This window comes from Eulemur rufifrons, chromosome 8 (assembly GCF_041146395.1).
Source record: "Eulemur rufifrons isolate Redbay chromosome 8, OSU_ERuf_1, whole genome shotgun sequence".
Classification (NCBI taxonomy): Eukaryota; Metazoa; Chordata; class Mammalia; order Primates; family Lemuridae; genus Eulemur; species Eulemur rufifrons.
This window is the reverse complement of record NC_090990.1, coordinates 74,342,586-74,364,016: the sequence shown is the minus strand read 5'-3', so window position 1 is coordinate 74,364,016 and position 21,431 is coordinate 74,342,586. Positions and strand designations below refer to the sequence as shown.

At 43.4% G+C, this 21,431-nt stretch overlaps 1 protein-coding gene across 1 annotated transcript in view; it reads left to right on the top strand.

Moving 5' to 3' along the window:
• Positions 1-21,431, top strand: part of ABCA4 (ATP binding cassette subfamily A member 4) — a 131,765-nt gene that overhangs the window by 21,320 nt on the left and 89,014 nt on the right. The window contains exons 6-8 of the mRNA XM_069480195.1: positions 442-639; positions 18,331-18,420; positions 20,693-20,933. Of these exons, the coding sequence (XP_069336296.1) occupies positions 442-639; positions 18,331-18,420; positions 20,693-20,933 (529 nt within the window). The remainder of the gene's footprint in view (positions 1-441; positions 640-18,330; positions 18,421-20,692; positions 20,934-21,431) is intronic.

Here is a 21,431-nt window from a genome sequence, read left to right as displayed (position 1 = left end):
TTACAGTTCCAGAGATCAGAAGTCTGAAAGTCAGGTGTCAGCAGGGCTGCATTCCTTCCTGGGGACTGGGGGCAGGGGGTGTCTAGAGGAAAATCCATCTTCCGGCATTTTCCAGCCTCTAGAGACTGTCCACACTCCTTGGCTAGTGGCCCCTGTCCATCTCCAGGGCCATCAAGGGCCTAGAAAGTCTTTCTCATATTACATACTCTGCCATTGTTTCTTCTGCCTCCCTCTTCCACATTTAAAGGATCCTTGTGATTACATTGGGCTCACTCAAAATATCCAAAATAATCTCCTTATTTTAAAGTCAGCTTATTAGCAACCTTAATCCCATCTGCAATCTTTATCCCTCGCGCCATGTAATATGATATATTCACAGGTTCTGTGGGTTAGGACGTGGACATCTCTTTCCCTACCAGTGTTGCCCTCTCCTCCCTGCAGTTTGCTCATGGAGTCCCAGACCTGGCGCTGAAGGACATTGCCTGCAGTGAGGGCCTCTTGGAGCGCTTCATCATCTTCAGCCAGCGACGTGGGGCACAGACAGTGTACCATGCCATGTGCCCCCTCTCCCAGGGCACCCTACAGTGGATAGAAGATGCTCTGTATGCCAACGTGGACTTCTTCAAGCTCTTCCGCGTGGTAAGAGAGGGGTTTAGCTGCTCGCTCATTGGAAGGTGATCCCTGGGGCAGCTGGGCCTCATGAGTTGACCTTGGCAAGGGCGTGAGCCTGGTGTTCAGGACAATCTTTGACAAAGCTCCCAGCTCCTGGAGCTCAGGAAATCTTGACTGATAGTATTTCTAGAACAGTGGCCTAGGGACCTGAAAATCACTATTAGGTTCACCATTTGCTCTGTGGTTGTTGCATGTTTGTGTCCACTCCAAATGTGGAATAAGTCCTCTTCAACTCCTCTGCCAGTGAAGGAAGTGGTGAAGGAAGGAGGCCTGGCTTGACTCCCTGCCCTCCCATTTCCTAGCTGGGTGATTGTTGGCAAGATATTTAACCTTTCCTGGGCCCATTACTCATCTATACAACAAATATAATACTTTATAGAGTGGTAGGAAAAGATATGGGAAAAAATATATGCCAAGCACTTAATAAATTTCAGTAAGTGAGGGCTGAGTGCTCCTTCCTCTGGGTCTGGTCTCAAACTCAAAGGTTGCTGCTTCTAAATAGAAAAAATGACAGAGAAAGTTTCATAGTCTCAAAATTTGGAAAGCCCTGATCTAGCTAAACCCTCAACTCAGATAGAATGCTTGGGACCCGATAGTATCTCCTCCTTTGCTGGAAGGATAAGGTGAGAAGGAATTACATAAGGGCATGTAGAGGGGAGATTCTCAAAATGCAGAGTACATGCAACTCATCAGAGAAGTTGTAAAAGGAGCAGGTTCTAAATTCCTGCCCCAGAGACTCTATCGGGAACCAGGCTGGGCCCAGGTGATTCTGATGGGGGTCACCGTAGGCCACACTTTCAAAAACATTCAAAATTGTAACCTTCAAAGAAGGTAACATATATAGTATTTCTTGCACTGAATTGTGTTCTTTATACTGCCTACATTTTAATTTCTGGAACTGTGTTGTAAGGAATGTCAGTCACTAAGAGCTTGATTGAGAAATTTGAGTTTTGCCCTTTTTTGTGGACGTTCTCTCAAATCTCAGAAATCAACTCTCGGCTTGTCTGAAAAAGCAAGCTGAAGGCTTTTAAAAATGAAACAAAATAAAGCCAGACCCCACAGTTCCTGGCAGAGTTCACACTTAATCCCTTTCAAAGTGTGACTTTCCCTTGGAAAGTTACTCTATAATTTTCCCAGCCCCCATCAGGATGGGCCTCCAATGTGGGCAAGAGGCATCAGGACCTAGGGATCCCACCATCACTGAGAGCCCAGGACCCCAGACAAGGTGTCTCAGCTGCCCACACTGCAGGGAGAATAAAAAGCCATGTGGTCCAAAGGTCTCTATCCAAAATTTCAAAAGGAACCCAATTTTAGACACACTCCTTGGTTTTCTTTCAGAATTGAACAGGAGAGTGAGTAAGGCGACAAAGATTCCTTACTCTGAGCAGCTGAAGCACGGCTAGGAGACCAGTGCCTGTGCTTGCAGAGCCGTGGAGGCCTGTCAGGGACACCAGGGCCCGCACACCCTGCACAATGGGCAGAATGAACCTTGTCTGTACCTAGGCTTTGCCGGCAGGGCCCAGGCTACCTGGGCACCCGGGATTGTGCAATCCTCTTGTCACTATGATGGGAGCAGGGTCTTCTTTCTCTTCTTGAAGCACCATGGCCACTGGTATAGGTAAATTTACTTTCTGGTACATGACTGTCCATTCTGGAGGACGGTCCTGGATATAGCAGGATAAACAGGCACCTGGGCAAAACTTCCCATTAGTGACTGGACCCAAAACTCAGGCCACTGGCTTCAGAATGTTTATTTATTAGACAAGAAAGACCAGAAAGTCTTTCCTTCTGCCTTACACACTGGCTTGGCAAGTGCTAGAGTTCAGAAACCATGGGCTGACTGACCGTTCGCCCTTGCTGACCTCAGATGGGTCCTAGGTGCTCGCCTGCTGCCCGTGTGTGTGTCCAGGCACTCAGCCTGCATCGTGTATCTGCGAGAGGCCAGGCGCTGTGCCAAGGCCAAGGCTCCAACCATGAACCCTCCACCCCCACTGTACTCACAGTTAGACCAGAGACAAGCAGACAGGCCATTTCATAGCAGCACAGCTTAGCGAGGCCAACACCAGCAACATTTGTCCCCTACAGCAGGGGTTCCCAGGCTTGGCTGCACATTGGATCACCTGGGGAGCTTTTAGAAACTACACATGCCTGGCCCCCACCCCCAGAGCTCTGAGTCCATGGGCCTGGGGCTGGACTTCACTATTTTTAAAAGCTTCCCAGAAAGTTCCAGTGTCCAGCCAGGGTTGAGAATCCCTGACCTAGGACATAGGAGTTTGGTTTACAATCTCAATTTCTGTAGATGAAACAATAACGGTACCCCAAATGCCTCTGAGGCTTCAAAGAACTGTGATTTGATTCCCTAAGACCAGGGTCCTGTGGAGACGCATCCTCCTTCCTGTGTGTGTAACAAAGTTAGTGAGCTGCAGAACCTCAGTGGCCCCAGAGACCACCTGGAGGGGAAACCCCAGTGGAGACAGCCCCAGTAAGCCTCCAAGAACTACGCTCACTTCCAACTCTGTGGCAAACGACCCAACCAAAGCAGGACACATGGGCCCCAAGCAAGGAAGACAAACACCCTGTCTAATCTTTGGGTGCCCTTGAAATGTGCTTTTACAAATGGATTATGTCTAAAAAAGATTCACTAATAAAGAAACCTAAAAGAAATTGCAGGCATTAAGATGGGGCTTTGTATTTATTGCTCCTGTACCCATCCTATTAGCAGTTTTAGATAAACCAAGCCTGCAGCAGTCACGGAAAGGCTCAGGGAAGACCCTCCACCCCTCTGAGCGGAGCCTTGGCAGGGCAGAGGCTGCTTCGAGGCTGGGAAGGGGCCCCTCTGGGATGCGGCTGTTATTGCAGCTGGTTGGCAGGCAGCCACGCTGAGCTCCAGAGCCGGAATGCTGCGCCTTCTGTTCTGGGCTGTTTCTCATACGCACGTAAGCCAGTATATAAATAAGGTTTTATTAAATACAAAATCAGTTCTCATTAACAAAGAAAGAGGGAAAATCTCAGTAAACCACTGTGATGGCACCTGCCCCTGTTGTGTAAGGAGCTGGGGGCGTGGGTGCAACCTCTGAGACCCGGAACCTGCAGAGCCCAGAGAATCGGAGAGGGGGATGTGAGGTTAGCACCAACTGAGACCAGCTGTGTTTTTCCTCGGTTCCTTGGAGATCAGAAGTGAGTGTTGTCATCCTCAAATAATCCACATGCAGTACCCGCGGCCTCACCCCATCCCACCCATCCCCACACGTACGCCCACGCACGCTCACACTCATTTGCACGCCATTGCACATGCTTACTTGCAAGTGCGCGCGCACACACGAATCAGTGACCTCAGTGGGCTGAAAAAGAAACAAGAAGCCAGGTGATTGGATTTTCTCCAGTGGAATTTAGCCCCTCTTGGTTTCACCTCGGTTGAGACAGCTTGAGAAGCTTGTCTTCGCCTGTAGCCTTTTCAGGTTTAACACCCCCAGCTTGAAACCCAGAAGCTCAGCCCTGGGCCCAAGGTATCATTAGTGCCAACACCACCTGAAATGTTTTGCACCTCGTAAAAAATGGCATGTCAGTTTCGGGTGAGGGGTTGGGAGGTTTCCCATCTGATTTGGCCCAAGGCATGCATGCCCCTCCTGCCCCTCTTCCTCCTCCCCCCTCCCCCTCTCCCCTCTGCGATCCTTCCTGTTTTCTCTCCAACTCTGGTGCACAGCTTTGAAATCTTGCTGAGAAGCAAATCTGTCCCTTCTGCTTTGAATGTTTATTTGTGGAAGTTCGGCCGGGGAACTGAGGGCGGATGCCAAGACCTGCCATACTGCTGGGAAATCTGAGTTTCCCTCCCTTCCCCCTTCCCAGAGGATGTTGATAGAGGAAATTTGGCCTCCCCAGCATTTTGGCTCACAGTTTTCCCCTTTGCGAATGCTTCCACTGTGGCATGATTCAGCTTTCTTTCCTTTCCCTTAACTACTACTCCGTTGAGGTTTTTACTTTCCTGACTTCATTTTACCCATGTCTGACTACGGGACGCTGAACATTGAGTTCCAGTGAAGGAAAGACCCAGTCCTGGGGTCCTGACTCCACGTTCCTATCAGTGTCCTGCAACGTCAACGTGGTAGTTCTTGGCTCTGCTTCCTGAATTCCTGAGTCGCTGGGGATATGTGTGGGTGGACTGCCCCTGCCCAGTGACAGCCAGCCATGGTTCCCACTCTCTGGGGTCATTCATTGCAGTTTGTTAAATTTCAACTCTGTGTTTCAATTTACGGATGGATATCGCCGTGTTAAAAGTCTCTGGGAAAGCCCCCACATCTCCAGGATCTTACAGTGAGGTCCCGTTAATAACTTCATGATTTCCTCTCTCTTCCCATTTCTAACTGTTGGACTGTCAACTTTCTCCCTGTTCTGCGTGAGGGTTTTGGGAGGGGAGATTATGCCTGAGTGCCAGCAGCACCTGAGAGCAGCAGAGCTGTTGGGAGGAAGCAAAACTGAAGTCAGAAAATAGGTTTTTTGGATTTTTTGAAAATTTTTAAGCAACAGCAAGGATATTTGACATACAGCATTAGTATTTGTTCTGCCTCCATCTATAAAAATCTGTGCCTATTGCAATCAAAATGTCCCCTGGATTTCAATAAAGAAGAAATAAATAAATAGAAGAGCGACTTTTTCATGTACCTTAGGCCTGCTGGCCTGATTATCATTTGCCTGCCTTGATTTCCTTTAGGCTCCAGACATTCAGTATGGACAGAACAGATCAGATGTTGTTTTTATGGATTTAAAAAGAAAGAAATACTGAGAGTTCAAAACTTAGGTCACTTAGGATACAAGTAGGCCTCTGGGAAGGCTGCTAGTTAAGATAATGGGTCCTGAGGTCCTGGCCTTTATTCAGTAAATACAGATTGAGCACCTACAACGTGCACCAATGTGTTAGGCATCAGGTTCTCTCCAGAGTAAATTGGTTTTAAGAAGGATTTTGGCTTCTGATATTTTTCATCTCTACAGAAAGTAGCCCTTAGCCTTTTTATGGATTAGGATTACCTTTGAGAATCTGACTACAGTGCTAACCTTTTCCCTAAAGAAATGCAATTTTGCACAGACACGCGGGGTAGGGGATGAGGAGCAGGGGGCAGCCCATGGAGCCACTGAAGCTAGATGCCAGGTTAAGAACTTTTGCATTAAAATTTCTTTTTAACTGCCACTAATATGCATCCTTTTCTAAAAGTTCTCAATGTAGCCACAAATTCTTCCTCAACTCTCTTTATGAAGTAATCAGCATCTCCCTAAGCGTGGACCCAATGGTGAGAGGACTGGAGGCCTAGGCAGCCCCAGGGGCACACAGCCATCTCCTGGTGCTCAAGAGACTGGGTCCTGGCTCCGCATGGGCACCTAACTTGCTGTCATTTAAAGGGGATCTCAGCCTCCCATCTGTAAAATCAAGATAAGAGGACCTGTCCTACATATCTCATGGAATTGTGGTAAAACTCCCATTAGAGAAGAGATGGAAAAATGCTTTGAAACAAAAAGCATTTCACTCTTACCAGAGCAAGAACGCAACCGCTTTTCCAGGGCCCCTTTGCTCCCCCACACCCTGCTTCCTTAGACCCCTCAGACTAGGAGGAGGGCTGACTCAAAGAGTGACCTTTTGACTGCCCCTAGATTCCAAGCTCAGTTTTGCTTTCATTAACCACAGATACTGAGACAGAGGGAAAAAGGCCTAGTTTCTGTTCTGCCAGAGAGTCCCATAACTTGTCTGTTCACATACTCCAGAGCCTACCCTCTAGCTCAGGCGCTCAGCTCCCTCCAGTCCTGGGAGACAGCACGTCTCTGTGACCTCCCGGTAGAGACAGTTTGGCATGTCCCCCCACCCCTACCCAGGGATTGAGTCTGAATTCTCCACTCATGACGCATTTCCTAGCACGCAGGGTTTCCCCTCCTGGTTGCCCCCTCACCACTGAAGCTGGCTTCCTCTCTTTTCATCTGATGCTTAACAACTGTCAGGTTGCAACAAACATGCTTCAAATCCACATTCTCCCAGTTGCCTAGCAACAACTTCCCTCTGGGGTAAATGTGGGTTTCCTGTAGCTCAGCCCAGGACTGAGCACAGTGGCCCGCACTGTCTGTCCACCACTTCCACTGCTTTTCACCTCGGGTCTGAGTGCTTTCAAGACTAAAGCTCATCCCTCACTTCCAAACCTTCCACTGGCTTCCAGAAGCCTATCTTCCCCATAAAGACACATTTAACCTACTTACCTTTGTGTTAGGTATATCCGCAACTTAGAAATTAACACTGCTTTCAGATTGTCATCTTCGAATCACAGAAAGTAAAACAAACAAAAAATGTAGCTCATAAAACATTTCATGTGCTGTGAAGTTTTGTATGTTTCACAAGAAGAGTGGCATCTGTTTGATTAACCCATTGGATCCAAAGCATCAGCAAATACTACTCAAACAAGACTTTCTAGGAGATGATATGCTTTGTTCTGCCTTAAGAAAAAATATTACATAGTCCCAAAGGAGGGACATGTTTTTGATCCCTGAGAACCCAAATAGAGGCTTCTTAGAGCCAGAATCTTCTTGGCTGCTGGCTGGGACCTTGTATCAATTTCTTAAGCACAGGGCCAAAGCCCAGGGACCCCTCAGACCAACCTCGGTTAATAGAGACATACCCCATCCACAGCCCTATTTCTACATCCCATCTTCCTTAAGAGGTCTAATCAGACCTTGAACTTGGGCTGGCTGTGCTAAGCCCAGCTGTGACATCGAAGGGTTATTTGTTACTTAGGAAAATAAGAAAACTTGTTTGGCATAGGAAGCAGTGTGTGTGTGTGTGTGTGTGTGTGTGTGTGAGAGAGAGAGAGAGAGAGATATGATACTTACCATTTTGGTCTGTGACCTTTTTTCCAGAAATGTTTTCACATTTCCATTCAAATAAACTTACAGTCTTCCTCAGGTCCTTTTGGCATGAACAATTCATGTGAATTTGAATAGATAATGGGGGAGGGAACCAAAGGAAGAGGAGAGCCTTGGGAAAGTTATTTTATAATTTATGGCAACGTCAGTCAGACAAATGTGAGCAGGTACATGCGGAGGGCTCCATAGGGGCCAGGCACTGCTCAGAGCTGCAAGTGGTATCGAAAACGGAGGTGTGAGCTGTCAGGGAATTGCAGCTCTACTGCCAGGCACGTTCCTGGAGCTTAGTATACATTTAATTAATGAATGTTATTAATTTATTAACGAGACTGAAAAAGAAAGTGTTAACCAGACACAAAAATACATCTCAAACTGTTGTTTCCCCTGTTGCCTCTCCCCCAAATTCCTGGTGTGTTCTTATCTGGCTATCTTTCTAGTTACTCTCACCTGCTGACCCTCCTCACGTGTCTCTCTCCACATGGAATTCCTGGCCCTCCCCTTCAGTCCACAGACACTGCCCTCACCCTTGAAATCATCAGCTTTTCTCCCCACAAACATCTGCTCAACTGTCACCTTCCCTGTCCCCAGGTGGAACTGACTGCTCCCTCCCTTTAAGTCATTATTATGCCAGACAGAGATGTCTCTCATGGAACCCAAAACTGCAACAGACTCTGTTTCTTTTCTACTAGATTATAGTTTATTTACTCATTAATTATTAAACACATACCTATTGAACACCCACTGTGTACCATGCCCTGAAGAGATAAACATAAAATCAAGCCTATCCTTATGCTTAATGATTTTACAGTCTAGTAGAGAGACAGATATATTAAAAAAAATACTAGCAAACCAAAATAAAAGTGATAAATCAATGCACAGAGAATTATAAGAGCAGCTAGGAGGGGCACCTAAGCCATGGGGAAGGAGGGCAGGAAGAGCATGATGATGGGGGAAGAAGGTTTTCTGGAGAGGGTGAGGTGGTTTCAACACGTTGACTCCAGCCAGCAGGGGTGGCGTGAAGGTGCGGTGGCACTGGGTGGGTAGGTTGTTTTATCCCTTAGTCTCCAAAGTGATAGACATAGTGTCTGAGGGCCACAAGCTTTGCAGAAGCCTACAAGAATATTTGAGACATGACGTTTAAAAATTTGGGGCTCTAAAATACAAAGAAAAAGCCTTAGAATTTTAATTAATAAATATTAAATTGAATGTTTAAGGAAGATGTTATTCAACTTCTTTGCTAAATTTAGTACACAGGTCCCAGAATAGCATCATTTTGTTCAACATGATTTTGTTATAACATTGATGAGAAAAAAAATCAACTCCTGGCCAGGGCCACAGTTTGTGTAGAGTTTTCCCCATGTCTGTGTGAGTTTTCTCTGGGTGCTCTGGTTCCCTCCCACATCCCAAAGACGTGTACATTAGGTGAATCAGCGTGTCTACGTGAGTGCAATGTGAGCGAGTGTGGGTGTGCGAGTGAGTGTGCGGTGAGTGGTGTCCTGTCTGGGGTGGTTCCTGCCTTGAGCCCTGAGCTGCTGGATAGGCTCTGGCCACCCACAACCCTGAACTGGAATAGCTGAGTAAATAATTATCTCACTTGTTTATGTTATTCTTTCTTAAATGCATGTATAGCTCACATTTATTTCACTGTTTAATATTGGAAGTGTTTTGGCCTCTATTTTGAAGTTTGGTGATGTTTTTGTGACCAGAAATATGCTATAGAACTTAACTCATTTATATCAATTAGCCTATGGTATAATTGGTTTTGTTTTACACAGTTTTGCTTAAAGTCTCGGTTTCCAAGAACCTATCAACAGCATTAAGTGACTGTATTCATAAAATGTGAAATTCAAAACCCAGGTTACAGTTTAGGTTTTCTCACTTTTAAAACATTCTTAAGTATTCACAATGATTGCTGAGAAATCATACCAGATCATTCATTAAATGAGTTACTCAAAGCCAAATAGTTTCAAAAGTAAAATTAAGGGCCTTAATAATGTGTATCTGTATAGACATAGACATATAAAGATATGAATGGAGACATAGGTGCTTTCCAATGTATTCATCTGATGTGGGATGGCGTCTCAAATCAGAGTGTGCTAGAGCCTATGGAGGTAAAGGAAAGGGGAGGGAGGGAAGATGTCCACTTACACAAAACACAGCCATGGACCATCTCCAGCTCGTAGTCAAGCGAGAAAGGCAGACAACAAACTCAGAAAAAAGAAGACACGATTAAAGGTGATAGGAGCTTATGACTGATACACCTGGCATCCAGCCTGTGTGGACGCATAAGTGTGACAATTCCTTAATTTCTGTGCTTCTGAGCTCCTAACTCCTCTCAGTTGCCTCCCCATAATCTAGGACCTGATTCTTTTTTATCTTCACAACTTCTTTGGATTCCAGTTCTTGATCCCAGCTTCCTCCCAAACTGCCCTTCAGATGGCCCTTGGCTACCCTCTCTGCAATCTGAGGGCTCATACCCATCACCAGTTCCTAAATCTACAATGCGATGAGAATGGGATGAGAACCCGTGATAACTCCCAGGCAGAAGGTGGTGCCACCAAATGAAGAAGGGCACACAGGAACAGAAGCTGGTTTCGGGGAAGATAATGTGATCCATTTAGGGCATGTTGCATCCAGGCAAATGTTCAACAGACAGCTGGATCTGTAAGTCTGAAGCTCTGGGAAGAAGTATGGGTTGGAGGCACAGATTTAGAAGTCATCACCAGAAAGGTAGTAAATTAAATGATAAAGGGAATAAGACTACCCAGGCAGAGTGTGCAGACTGAGAGGAGCGATGAAAGTTAGAGGCAGAGTAGCTGATGGGAAAGGTGGGGAAGTAACAAAGCAACCCAGGCAAAAGCAGCATCACAGACAGCAAGGGAGGAAAAGGAGATGATCAGAAGTGTCCAGAAAAGCAGAGAGATCTGAAAAGACAAGAATCAAAAATTTCCATTAGGAGTAAAAACCAGGAAGAAATTGGGGGGGATTCTAGTTGCAGCATCTTAGTAGGATGGCAAGTGTGGAAGACAGGGAGGTGTTGGTGAGGAAGTGAAATCACTGAATGTGGACTGTGCCTCCAAGACGTATGACAATGAAGGGCGAAGGAGAGAAGTTAGACTGTAGCTACAGAGGGACAAGGGATCAGCAGTAGATTCTCTCTTCCCTGCATGAGAATCTTGTGCACATGTATGTACAACATCATAATAGCGATGGGAAGGCTGAGGATATCTCAGGGAGATTTTTGAAGGTAAACTCCATGAAGGGAGGACGGGAGGACTTTGTTTCATTCACTGCTGTGTCCCCAACACCTGGCACATAGCAGACACTCAGTACAGATTTGTCAAATGTGTGATTATATCATTGAGAAACTGTAATTGTCTGTGAATCACAAAAGACAGAAAAACAGTGAGTTTCATTTTCCTCCCCAAGCAAAGTCAATATTCCAGGCAGGGGGAGGTGAAGAGAGGAAGGCCCTCCTTCAAAAGATCATTTCCAGAAGCCTCACCCTATAACTTCTGCTGATATCTTTCTGGTCAGAATTGTGTCACATGCCTAGCCTATAAATAAGGGATATAATTTTTCAGCCAGGCATAATCACCTTTAGAAAAATTGGGTAGATAAACATCAAGTTTAGTCACAGTGACAGAGCCTAGTCACTCAGTGCTAGGCAGTGTCTATGGAATGGATCAGTGAGTGCTTTATTCTTGTGGTCTTTCTTATGCTTCATGTTATTGATTTACTAGGACTGTTAGGCAACAAGGTGACAAAAATGCTGGGGAGGTGCTTGCTATATGGTCTGAACGTTGTCTGAAAACTCATATGTTGAAATCCTCATCCCCAAGGTGATGGTATTAGGAGCTGGGCCTTTGGAAGGTTATTATGTCATGACTGGGATAGGTGCCCTTATGAAAGAGACCCCAGAAAGCTAGCTTGCTTCTTCTGCCATGTGAAGACACAGCAAGAAGGTGCCATCTGTGAATGAGGAAATGGGCCCTCACCATATACCAAACCTGCCATGGCCTTGATGTTGGATTTCCCAGCCTCCAAAACTGTGAGAAATAAGTTTCTGTTGTTTATAAACTACACAGTTTATGTGTAGCTATAACACAGTTACAGTAGCCAGAATGGACTAAGAGAGTACTCATCTCATATTCTTGGAGTAAACCTCATAGGGAAAAAAAAATACCATCTGGGACAGGGTGTTCTATAAGCCCTGCCATATAAGCTGATGTAGTTGAACTACAAAGTATGGTTAAAATGTGGAGGCCTGTGGAATTGTCAACCAGGGAAAAGATGCAAAAATAAAGTTAAAATCATAGTGCTTCTGGAAGAATACACACCAAATTGTTCATAGCAATTACCCTTGGATAGAGGGATGGGGCAAATTGCAGGTAGAGCTTTACCCTGTAGTTCATGTAAGTACACAGTTATTACTTTTTTTTATCTTAAAAAAAAGAAAGCCTAGATGTTCTATATCTGATTCAGAACAACCACGGCAATAAAATTGATTGAATTAATAAAATTGAATGGATACAGATTATCCTGAAGTCATTAATTTACCACTTCAATATGGGGGAATTTTACTTCAAGATGAAAAGATCAGTTCGGGAATTGTATTTCTTCCGGATAGAGCCTAGGGAGGCTCTGTGTTTCTAAGAATTAGTCCATTTCCTCCACATTTTCAAGTTTATGTGCATAGAGGTTTTTATAATATTGATAGATGATATTTTATATTTCCATGGTATTAGTTGTAATTTCTTATTTTTCATTCTTGTTTGAACTTATTAGAGTCCTTTCTTTTCTGCTTCTCGTTAATCTAGCAAGAGGCCTGTCAATTTTGTTTATTTTTTCAAAGAACCAACTTTTTGTTTTCTTAATCTTCCATATAGTTTTTTGTTATCAATTTCATTTAGTTCTGCTCTGATCTTTGTTATTTCTTCTCTTTTGCTGGGTTTGGGGTTGGTTTGCTTATCCTTTTTCAGTTCTTTGAGATGATTCATTAGATTGTTGATTTGTGATCTTTTGTCTTTTGGATGTAGGCATTTATGGATATAAATTTTCCTCTCGGGACTGCTTTAGCAGTGTCCCACAGATTTTGATAACTTGTGTCTGCTTCATTGTTTAGTACAAAAATCTTTTGAATTCCATCTTAATTTCCTCCTTAACCCAATAATTATTCATCAGAATGTTATTTAGTTTCCATGACTTTGTGTAGAGATGAGTTTCTGTTGGGGTTGATTTCTAACTTTATTCCATTCTGGCCTGGAAAGATGCATGGTATAATTTCTATTTTTTTAAATTTGTTGAGACCGGTATCAAGTACCAAAATTGAATCAGCAATAAAAAAACCTTCCTAAAAAGAAAAGTCCCCCAGATCAGATGGTTTCACACCTGAATTTTACCAGACCTACAAAGAAGAACTGCTGCCTATCCTGCAGAAATTATTCCACATCAAGAAAGAAGGAATCCCCCCGAACGTTTTATGAGGCCAATATCACCCTGATACCAAAACCAGGAAAGGATGCAACAACAACAACAAAAAACTATAGACCAATATCCCTTATGAATATAGATGCAAAAATTGTCAACAAAATCCTAGCAAACCAAATTCAGATGCTCATCAACAAATAATCCATCACGACCAAGTGGACTTCATCCCAGAGATGCAGGAATGGTTCAATATATGTAAATCTATAAATGTAATTCAACACATAAATAGAAGTAAAAATGAAGATCATATGATCCTCTCAATAGAGGCAGAAAAAGCATTCGACAAAATTCAGCACCTTCTTATAAGACCGCTTAACAAAATAGGCATAGACAGGACTTACCTAACAATGATAAAAGCCATGTATGACAAACCCACAGCCAGCATCATACTGAATGGGAAAAAATTGAAAGCATTCCCGCTTAGAACTGCAACCGTACAAGGTTGCCCTCTGTCACCACTTCTATTAACCTAGTTTTGGAAGTCCTAGCCAGAGCAATCAGACAAGAGAAGGAAATCAAGGGCATCCAAATGGGGGCAGGAGAGGTCAAACTATCGCTCTTTGCTGATGATATGATCTTATATTTAGAAAACCCCGAAGATTCTGCCATGAGACTATTGCGATTGATAAATTCAGCAAAGTCTCAGATTACAAAATCAATGTACAGAAATCAGTAGCATTTCTATATGCTGACCACAGTCAAACTGAGAACCAAATCAAAGACTCAATACCCTTCACAATAGCAAAAAAGAAAATAAAATACCTAGGAATATATTTAACCAAAGAGGTGAAAGACCTCTACAGGGAGAACTATGGAACACTGAGGAAGGAAATAGCAGAGGAAGTAAACAGGTAGAAAACCATACTGTGCTTATGGGTCGGCAGAATCAACATTGTTAAAATGTCTATACTACCCAAAGTGATCTACAGATTCAATGTAATCCCTATTAAAATACCAACATCATTTTTTGCAGATCTAGAAAAAATAATTCTATGCTTTGTATGAAACCAGAGAAGACCCCATATAGCAAAAGCAATCTTAAGCAGAAAGAACAAATTGGGAGGCATCAATTTACCAGACTTCAAGCTGTATTATAAGGCTATGGTAACTAAAATAGCATGGTACTGTCATAAGAACAGAGACATAGACCAATGGAACAGAACTGAGAACCCAGATATGAAACCATCCTCATATAGCCATCTAATTTTTGACAAAGCAGACAAAAGCATACACTGCGGAAAAAAATCCTTATTCAATAAATGGTGCTGGGAAAATTGGATACACATGTAGGAGACTGAAACAGGATCTGCACCTCTCACCTCTCACAAAAATCAACTCATGGTGGATAACAGACTTAAACCTAAGGCATGAAACTATAAGAATTCTAGAAGAAAATGTTGGAAAAACTCTTACAGACATTGGCCTAAGGAAAGAATTTGTGAAGAAGACCCCAAAGGCAATCACAGCGACAACAAAAATAAATAAATGTGACCTGGTCAAATTAAAAAGCTTCTGCACAGCCAAGGAAACTATCATGAGAACAAACAGATAACCTACAGAATGGCAGAAAATAGTCACATGCTACACATCTGATAAAGGGCTGATAACTAGAATCTATATAGAACTCAGGAAAATAAGCAAGAAAAAATCAAACAACCCCATTAAAAAGTGGGCAAAGGACATGAACAGAAACTTTCAAAAGAAGACAGACTAACGGCCAACAAACATATGAAAAAAATGCTCAACATCTCTAATCATCAGGAAATGCAAATCAAAACCACAGTGAGATATCACTTAACTCCAGTGAGAATGGCTTTTATCAAAAAGTCCCAAAACAATAAACGTTGCCATATAGGAATGCTACTGATTTCTGTATGTTGAGATAGGAACACTCATACGCTGCTGGTGGGACTGCAAACTAGTACAACCTCTGTGGAAAGTAATTTGGAGATACCTCAAAGAGCTACACATAGTACTACCATTTGATCCAGCAATCCCATTACTGGGCATCTATCCAAAGGAACAAAAGACATTCTATAGAAAAGACGTCTGCACTAGAATATTTATAGCAGCACAATTCACAATTGCAAAGATGTGGAAGCAGCCCAACTGCCCATCAATATCCATGAATGGATTAATAAAATGTAGTGTATGTATACCATGGAATTCTACTCAGCCACAAAAAGCAATGGTGATCTAGCACCTCTTGTATTATCCTGGATAGAGCTGGAGCCCATTCTACTAAGTGAAGTATCACAAGAATGGAAAAACAAGCACCACACATGTACTCACCAACTAATCAACACTTAAGTACACATATAGTAGTAACATTCATCAGGTGTCGAGTGGGTGGGAGGGGAAAAGAGGGGATGTGTGTATATACACACCTAATGGGTGCGGTGCGCACCGTCTGGGGGATGGACATGCTTGAAGCTCTGACTCGGGTGGGGCAAAGGCAATATATGTAACTTAAACATTCATACCCCCGTAATATGCTGAAATAAAAAAATAAAAATTAAAAAAAAAGAAAAAAGATGAAAAGATCAAAATTTATTTACTCTTTTTAGAAAAGACAACTTAAAAGCAGACTTGTTATGCAGAGCCTTCTTTAATAGGACATTGATGAGTGTATCATAGCCTCTTATGCAAGCTTCATGCCACCTCCCAGCTCGTGGGGTTTATGATTCACAAATGTTTCTTGAGCAACTACAGAAGATGCAATGGATAAGAAGTGTGGATTCAGCTGGATAAATGGGCCTGGAAAAACTAAAAAAAAAAAAAAAAAAGTGTGGGCAATACAAAGATAAGAAGATAGAGTCCGTGTCCTTAATGAATATACCATTTATGGAGCATCAGGTATATAAACAATTATAATCAATCTGCTTATTGCTCTAATAAGAGCATTTACTCATTCATCAAATACTGAGTGTCCACCCTATGCCCAGCACGCAGATATGGTCTCTGTCCACATGGGGCTGAGAGTCTAACAAGAGAGACAGATGACAAGTAAACAACAGAATAATTCCCAATGATGAGGAATGCACGGAAGGAAATAGGGTGCCTTAAGAGAGCGTAACAGGGCAAGATCAAGCAAGAGTCATAGAAAAGGAGCATCTGGGTCTCCCTTGGGGAAAACCATCTTTCACATAGGTGGTTGTATTAGGAACAAGACTTGAGGGATGAATAGAAGTTTGCCAGGCAGAGAAGGGTGAGGGGGATGGAGGGCAGAGCCAGGGGGTGCGAGAGACAGGCGTGTGAGGGAGGTAGAAAGAGGCCCTCGTGGGGGAGGAGATGCAGAAGGCTAGAGAGGAAGCATGCACCAGCGCGGGGGAGGCCATGTGTGTCCAGCACCATACTGACCTTCTCTGGAGACAGCAGGGAGCCAGGGAAGATGTTTGAGCAGAGGAAGTGGCATGATTGGACTGGCCTGTTGGGCAACTCAAGCCACAATGAGGGCCCATTGGAAGGCAGGGGCATAGAGGCAAGGGGACCCGCCAGAAGCCTATTTGGATGAAATATTCCTGGAGAGAAGTGAACAAAGGCAGTCCTAGTGGAGAAGAAAAACAAACGCTAGGGAGAGTATTTCTTAGTATTCATTCATTCAACAATTTATTTTTGCACACACACACACATGATCTTTTTTGTTATTAAAACTTTTTATTATAGAAATGAGTATAAAGGTAGAGTGAATAATATCATGAACTCCCAGCTTCAACTATTATCAGTATCTGACTATACTTGTTTGATCTGTTCTCCATACTTTTTTCTAAGATTTATTAAAGCAAATGACAGACAACGTATCATTTCACCTTACATACTTCCCTATGGATCTCTAATACATAAGAACTTCTTCATTTTAACAAAATCACAATGCTGTGATCAAAGCCAACAAAAGTAACTATAATTCCTTAACACTATCTAATACCCAGTCTCTGTCCACTTTCCCCCAACTGTTAAAGCGAGTTTCTTCAGATGAAAATCAAAATCCACACACAGCATCTTATTGGTATGTGTCTTGGGTCCCTTTTCATCTCTAGTAATCTCAGAGAGGTAGTCAGGAAGGGAGCCAGCAGGACCCGGTGGTGACTTGCCCTGGGCACACATGTTCACCTGCTTGCTTCCTCCCTTCCTACCCACCCGGCTCAGTCCCACCCTCCTATGGGAAAAACAGGAAGTGCAGTGCTTTGCCGGCGCACATGGAAGCTATTTCCAAGAAGTCTGAAAAGAAGTCCTGGCAAGACTGATGTCTAGGCCTAGACACTTCTCAGTGGGATGGTTTCAATGGTAGTTTCGCTGATCCTTCCTCTGGAAAGTTTTCCCCGTCTGCTTTGCATCTCTCACACATAACAAAGCCTTTCCTTGGCCGTTTAAGACAACCACACTGGCACTTAGAGAGCCTAGGCTTGTTGTCCAAACAGAGCTTGTTAAAATACAGATGCTACAGATGCCCAGGACTCACTCTAAACCTACTCAAGAGGGACACTGGAGTTTGAAAACCAGTCTTAAAGCTTAGAACTCAGTCCTTAAAGACTCGTATAGGATCAGTAATTCAATCAGCTTTGAAACATGAAGAATGAAGTTAAGCAGGAGTTGAACTTGGTTTCCAGAAAGCAAAGTGTTCACATCCGGCTCTGGGGGTGGAGGCAGCAAACTTGTGGGCTTCCACATTCCCTGCCTAGGTGGAAAATGCATGAATGGTTTTGAGCTGCCCATGGGCTGGGGTTATCAGAACAATGCTGTCAGCTGGAGAATCTACAAGGAAACTTCTGACTCCTGCCAGCTGCAGCTTTAAAACAAAGGTGATGCAACTGGCTGAATCTTCCATGAGAAAGTAGTGTGGAACAGAAGAGACACGAACAGTCCGAAAATGACACAAAAGGAAGAAGACATGAATAATGACGAGGAAGCTCGGCAATGTCTACAAAGCTCTGAGGTCAACAGACGGGCACTCCGGGCACGCAGCCTTCCTTCACGCTCTGGCAGCTGTGCTGTTTTCCTTCCTCCAGGAGTCTAGTTCGGTGCCACTAAACCAGCAATCAGAATCACTTCGGCATATTTAATGTAACCATGAATTTATTTGTGATTGACAAACCTTTGATTTTTCTCAATTAGATAATTTTGTTTCTGAAAGCAACCCCACAGAAAAGGCCCCACGATCAGAAAAAAGAAGCGAGGGGATGTTTTCAAGCATACAGGAGATCAGCTAGTGTCTGTGTGTATATATAACTACAAACATCTATGTATATTTTAAATACTTTTTCCTATCAATTTCAGCTTCCCACACTTCTGGACAGCAGTTCTCAAGGTATTAATCTGAGATCCTGGGGAAGAATATTATCTGATATGTTGCCAAGAATTCAAGAGGTGAGCAGCCTGATGTAGTTATTATAATTTCGTTATGTCTTTCCACTATTTACCATGCTTATTATGTCAAATAATTTAATTGTACCTCAAACCTGTTCAAGGAGAAACACATTTGACTTTTCCGTGTAGCGATTCCAAAGCACCTGTTCATATCCTAAATTATCTGTGCTTCTGGGCAGGAGGCAAGAAGAAAGAGAACCACCCTTCTGATTTCACACCGAGGAAGAAATGCTTCTGGCAGTAAGCGACTCACCTGGTGTGGCACGAATACCAGAGGACTCACAGTTGAATCTAAGTCCCTGCAATACAGAGGGGTCCATTATTCTGTTATGGTCTTAAAATCTACATAAACATATACCGCTAGTAATAACAGCATACACCTTTAGTGCTTACAGGCACCGTTTTAAGTGCTTTACCTACATTGACTCATTTCATCATAAGGAAAACAATTGACTTTTTGTGTTGTTTTGTAAAAGATTCGCACGCTTTAATTAACATCTGGTTGCATAAGTCTTTTGCCATATAGAAATTGATTCTTTCACTCAATAGATGAGAGGTGCTGGGGATATAATGATGAACAGGTAGATCTGGTCACTCCCCAGCGGGAAAGAGAGAGGTTAGAAAAGCAATTCTCTTCAAGTGTGACGAGTATAATGAATGGGAGGCAAGAGGTGAAACGTAATTTTCCCCAAGCTCTTTTCCCCTTCAGTATTCCCAGCTGACTTGGGTTCAACCGTCCTAGGAAATTGCATGGTTGGAATGTGTCTTTACAAAACTAATCTAAACCTGGGCAGAGTGTGCACAGTGCTGTGTCCGAAAGTTAGAGAAGGGCCCATTGTACTGGCAACCACCTGCTGAGGGAGTCTCTGTTTAACATTCTTTTCTTCATAGCATTTAAAAAATTCATATCAGTATAATAGGGTTGAAGTCGATAGAGAATGCAAAAAAATCTCCAAAGCGTATCAACACTCTTAGTTAGTTCTGAGTGGGAGTTCCAGGTTTCTTGCCTGACTAGATAGCAAGTCTAATCATTTGTGAACTAGGTTGAAGCAGATGGCCCAGTTTATATTAATTCATATTAGACCATTTGACCCTGGAACAGCCCCCTTCATCTCCGAGTGCTTTGACTAAATGAGCAACATAATAATGGTAATAACCCCTTACGAGACTGTCATAAGACTCACTGTTGTTGAAGCAATTTGAGATTCTGACTTTTTTATTGAAGTGTAGACTGTGATTATAGGCATGACTCATTGTGTGGATTCTACCTGGCTCTCGTCAGTTTCAGAGGGCAAGTGTTGGCATGTGGACAAAGAGAGGGATGACAGGTAAACATCACTTATCGCAGTGGGAGAACTGTTTTCAGTCTCACCTGATTGAATCCTAATGGTTTTATAAATTCTCAAGTGCTTTTGAAAGTGAGTAATAAGGTGTGTTGGGGGAATAAAAGCAGTATTATTTTTATTTTGCATTTTCCCCTAAAGCAAAGCCAAATGGCATTATAGGGGCCAAGAGGCTGGCAACTCCGGCAACCCTCACCTCCGTTCTCGGCATTACAGATCTGCCTTGGAAGGACGAGGCCAGTGAGTGGCGTGGGTACCCACGTGGACAGGACAAGGCCATCAGCCTCTTCTTAGTTGGCATAGAACTTAAAGCATGTTTTTCCAAGAATGGAGACCTCATCTGTTCTATATTTGCTAGAATTTTAAAACACACACACACGCAGGGAAACCCTAAACCACACATTTCAGGGAAATGGCAGAATTCACATTTGGTAAAATTAAGCTAATAAGAAGATAATTTTCCAAATATAAGAAACTAAATTCTAAACTATTTAGCCAAAGAAATGTATTTTGACCGTTCCTTTCTAGAACAGAGCCATTCCCCTTTCATTTCCCAATTTTTTCCCAGTATCCCCCATCTTGGTGGGATCACAGAACCGGTTTGCAGTAAAATATTCCGCATTTCCCTGAGGACACATTCCCAAGGAAATCCAATAAAGGAAACTAGAAGAGCGGCGATATGAGAATGCTTTGGGGTTGACTCTTCAATTTTGTTTAAGGCTCATCCTAGTTTCTGAGTAGATGGCAATAGGTTTTGTTTTTCGTTTTTCACAGCTGGATTAACGATTGCTGAGAACGTGACTGTTTTCTTTTAAATGCTGAGGTCAAATGTATGTGTGGAAGCCTCCCCAAACTTTGGAGCTTTGTCTTCACAGTAGATTATGATTCTTGACTTCCTTAAAATAACCTTAAGTGTTTGCCTTGCCTAGTTTATCCACCGGTCGAGTGTTCAAGACTTGCTGTGGGCAACCAGACCCCTCATGCAGAATGGCGGCTCAGAAACCTTTATTCAGCTGATGGGCATCCTGTCGGACCTCTTCTGTGGGTACCCAGAGGGAGGTGGCTCTCGGGTGTTCTCCTTCAACTGGTATGAAGACAATAACTACAAGGCCTTCCTGGGGATTAACGCCACAAGGAAGGATCCTATCTATTCTTATGACAAAAGAACAAGTAAGTTTTCTGAATTCCGCATGCAAATTGGCCTGTGATGTTGATTAAGCTGATGGTTTAACACTTCTAGGTTAAACCACTTCTTGGTCTTATTGAGTGGCCTTGGGCAAAGAACTTTCTCCCAGAAAGTCCATTTCCCCTTGTAGAAACAGGGCAGTGCTCATAAAGAATTCTGGACATGAGCCATGGAAAGAACTGAGGCCTACTTGGAACGGGAACAGAGGGGACATTTCCCACTGATGTAATTGAACTAGGGTTAAGTCGTAGAGGAACAGAAGCATGATAAATGAGGAAGCAACCCAGAGTTGCAGGCAAAGCTCAGGTCAGAAGGGCCCTGGCAAGTAAACACAGAGGTGGGATGTTTTTACAAAAACAGTGCAGTGAAAACCTGTGTGTGTGGTACTGAATTACGTTCCAAATGGCAAGGCCCTGTCGGGTAATCTTCCCTACCTTTCACTATTTTGGGGGGCTCCTGTGGGGCAAAGGAGGATGGGATGG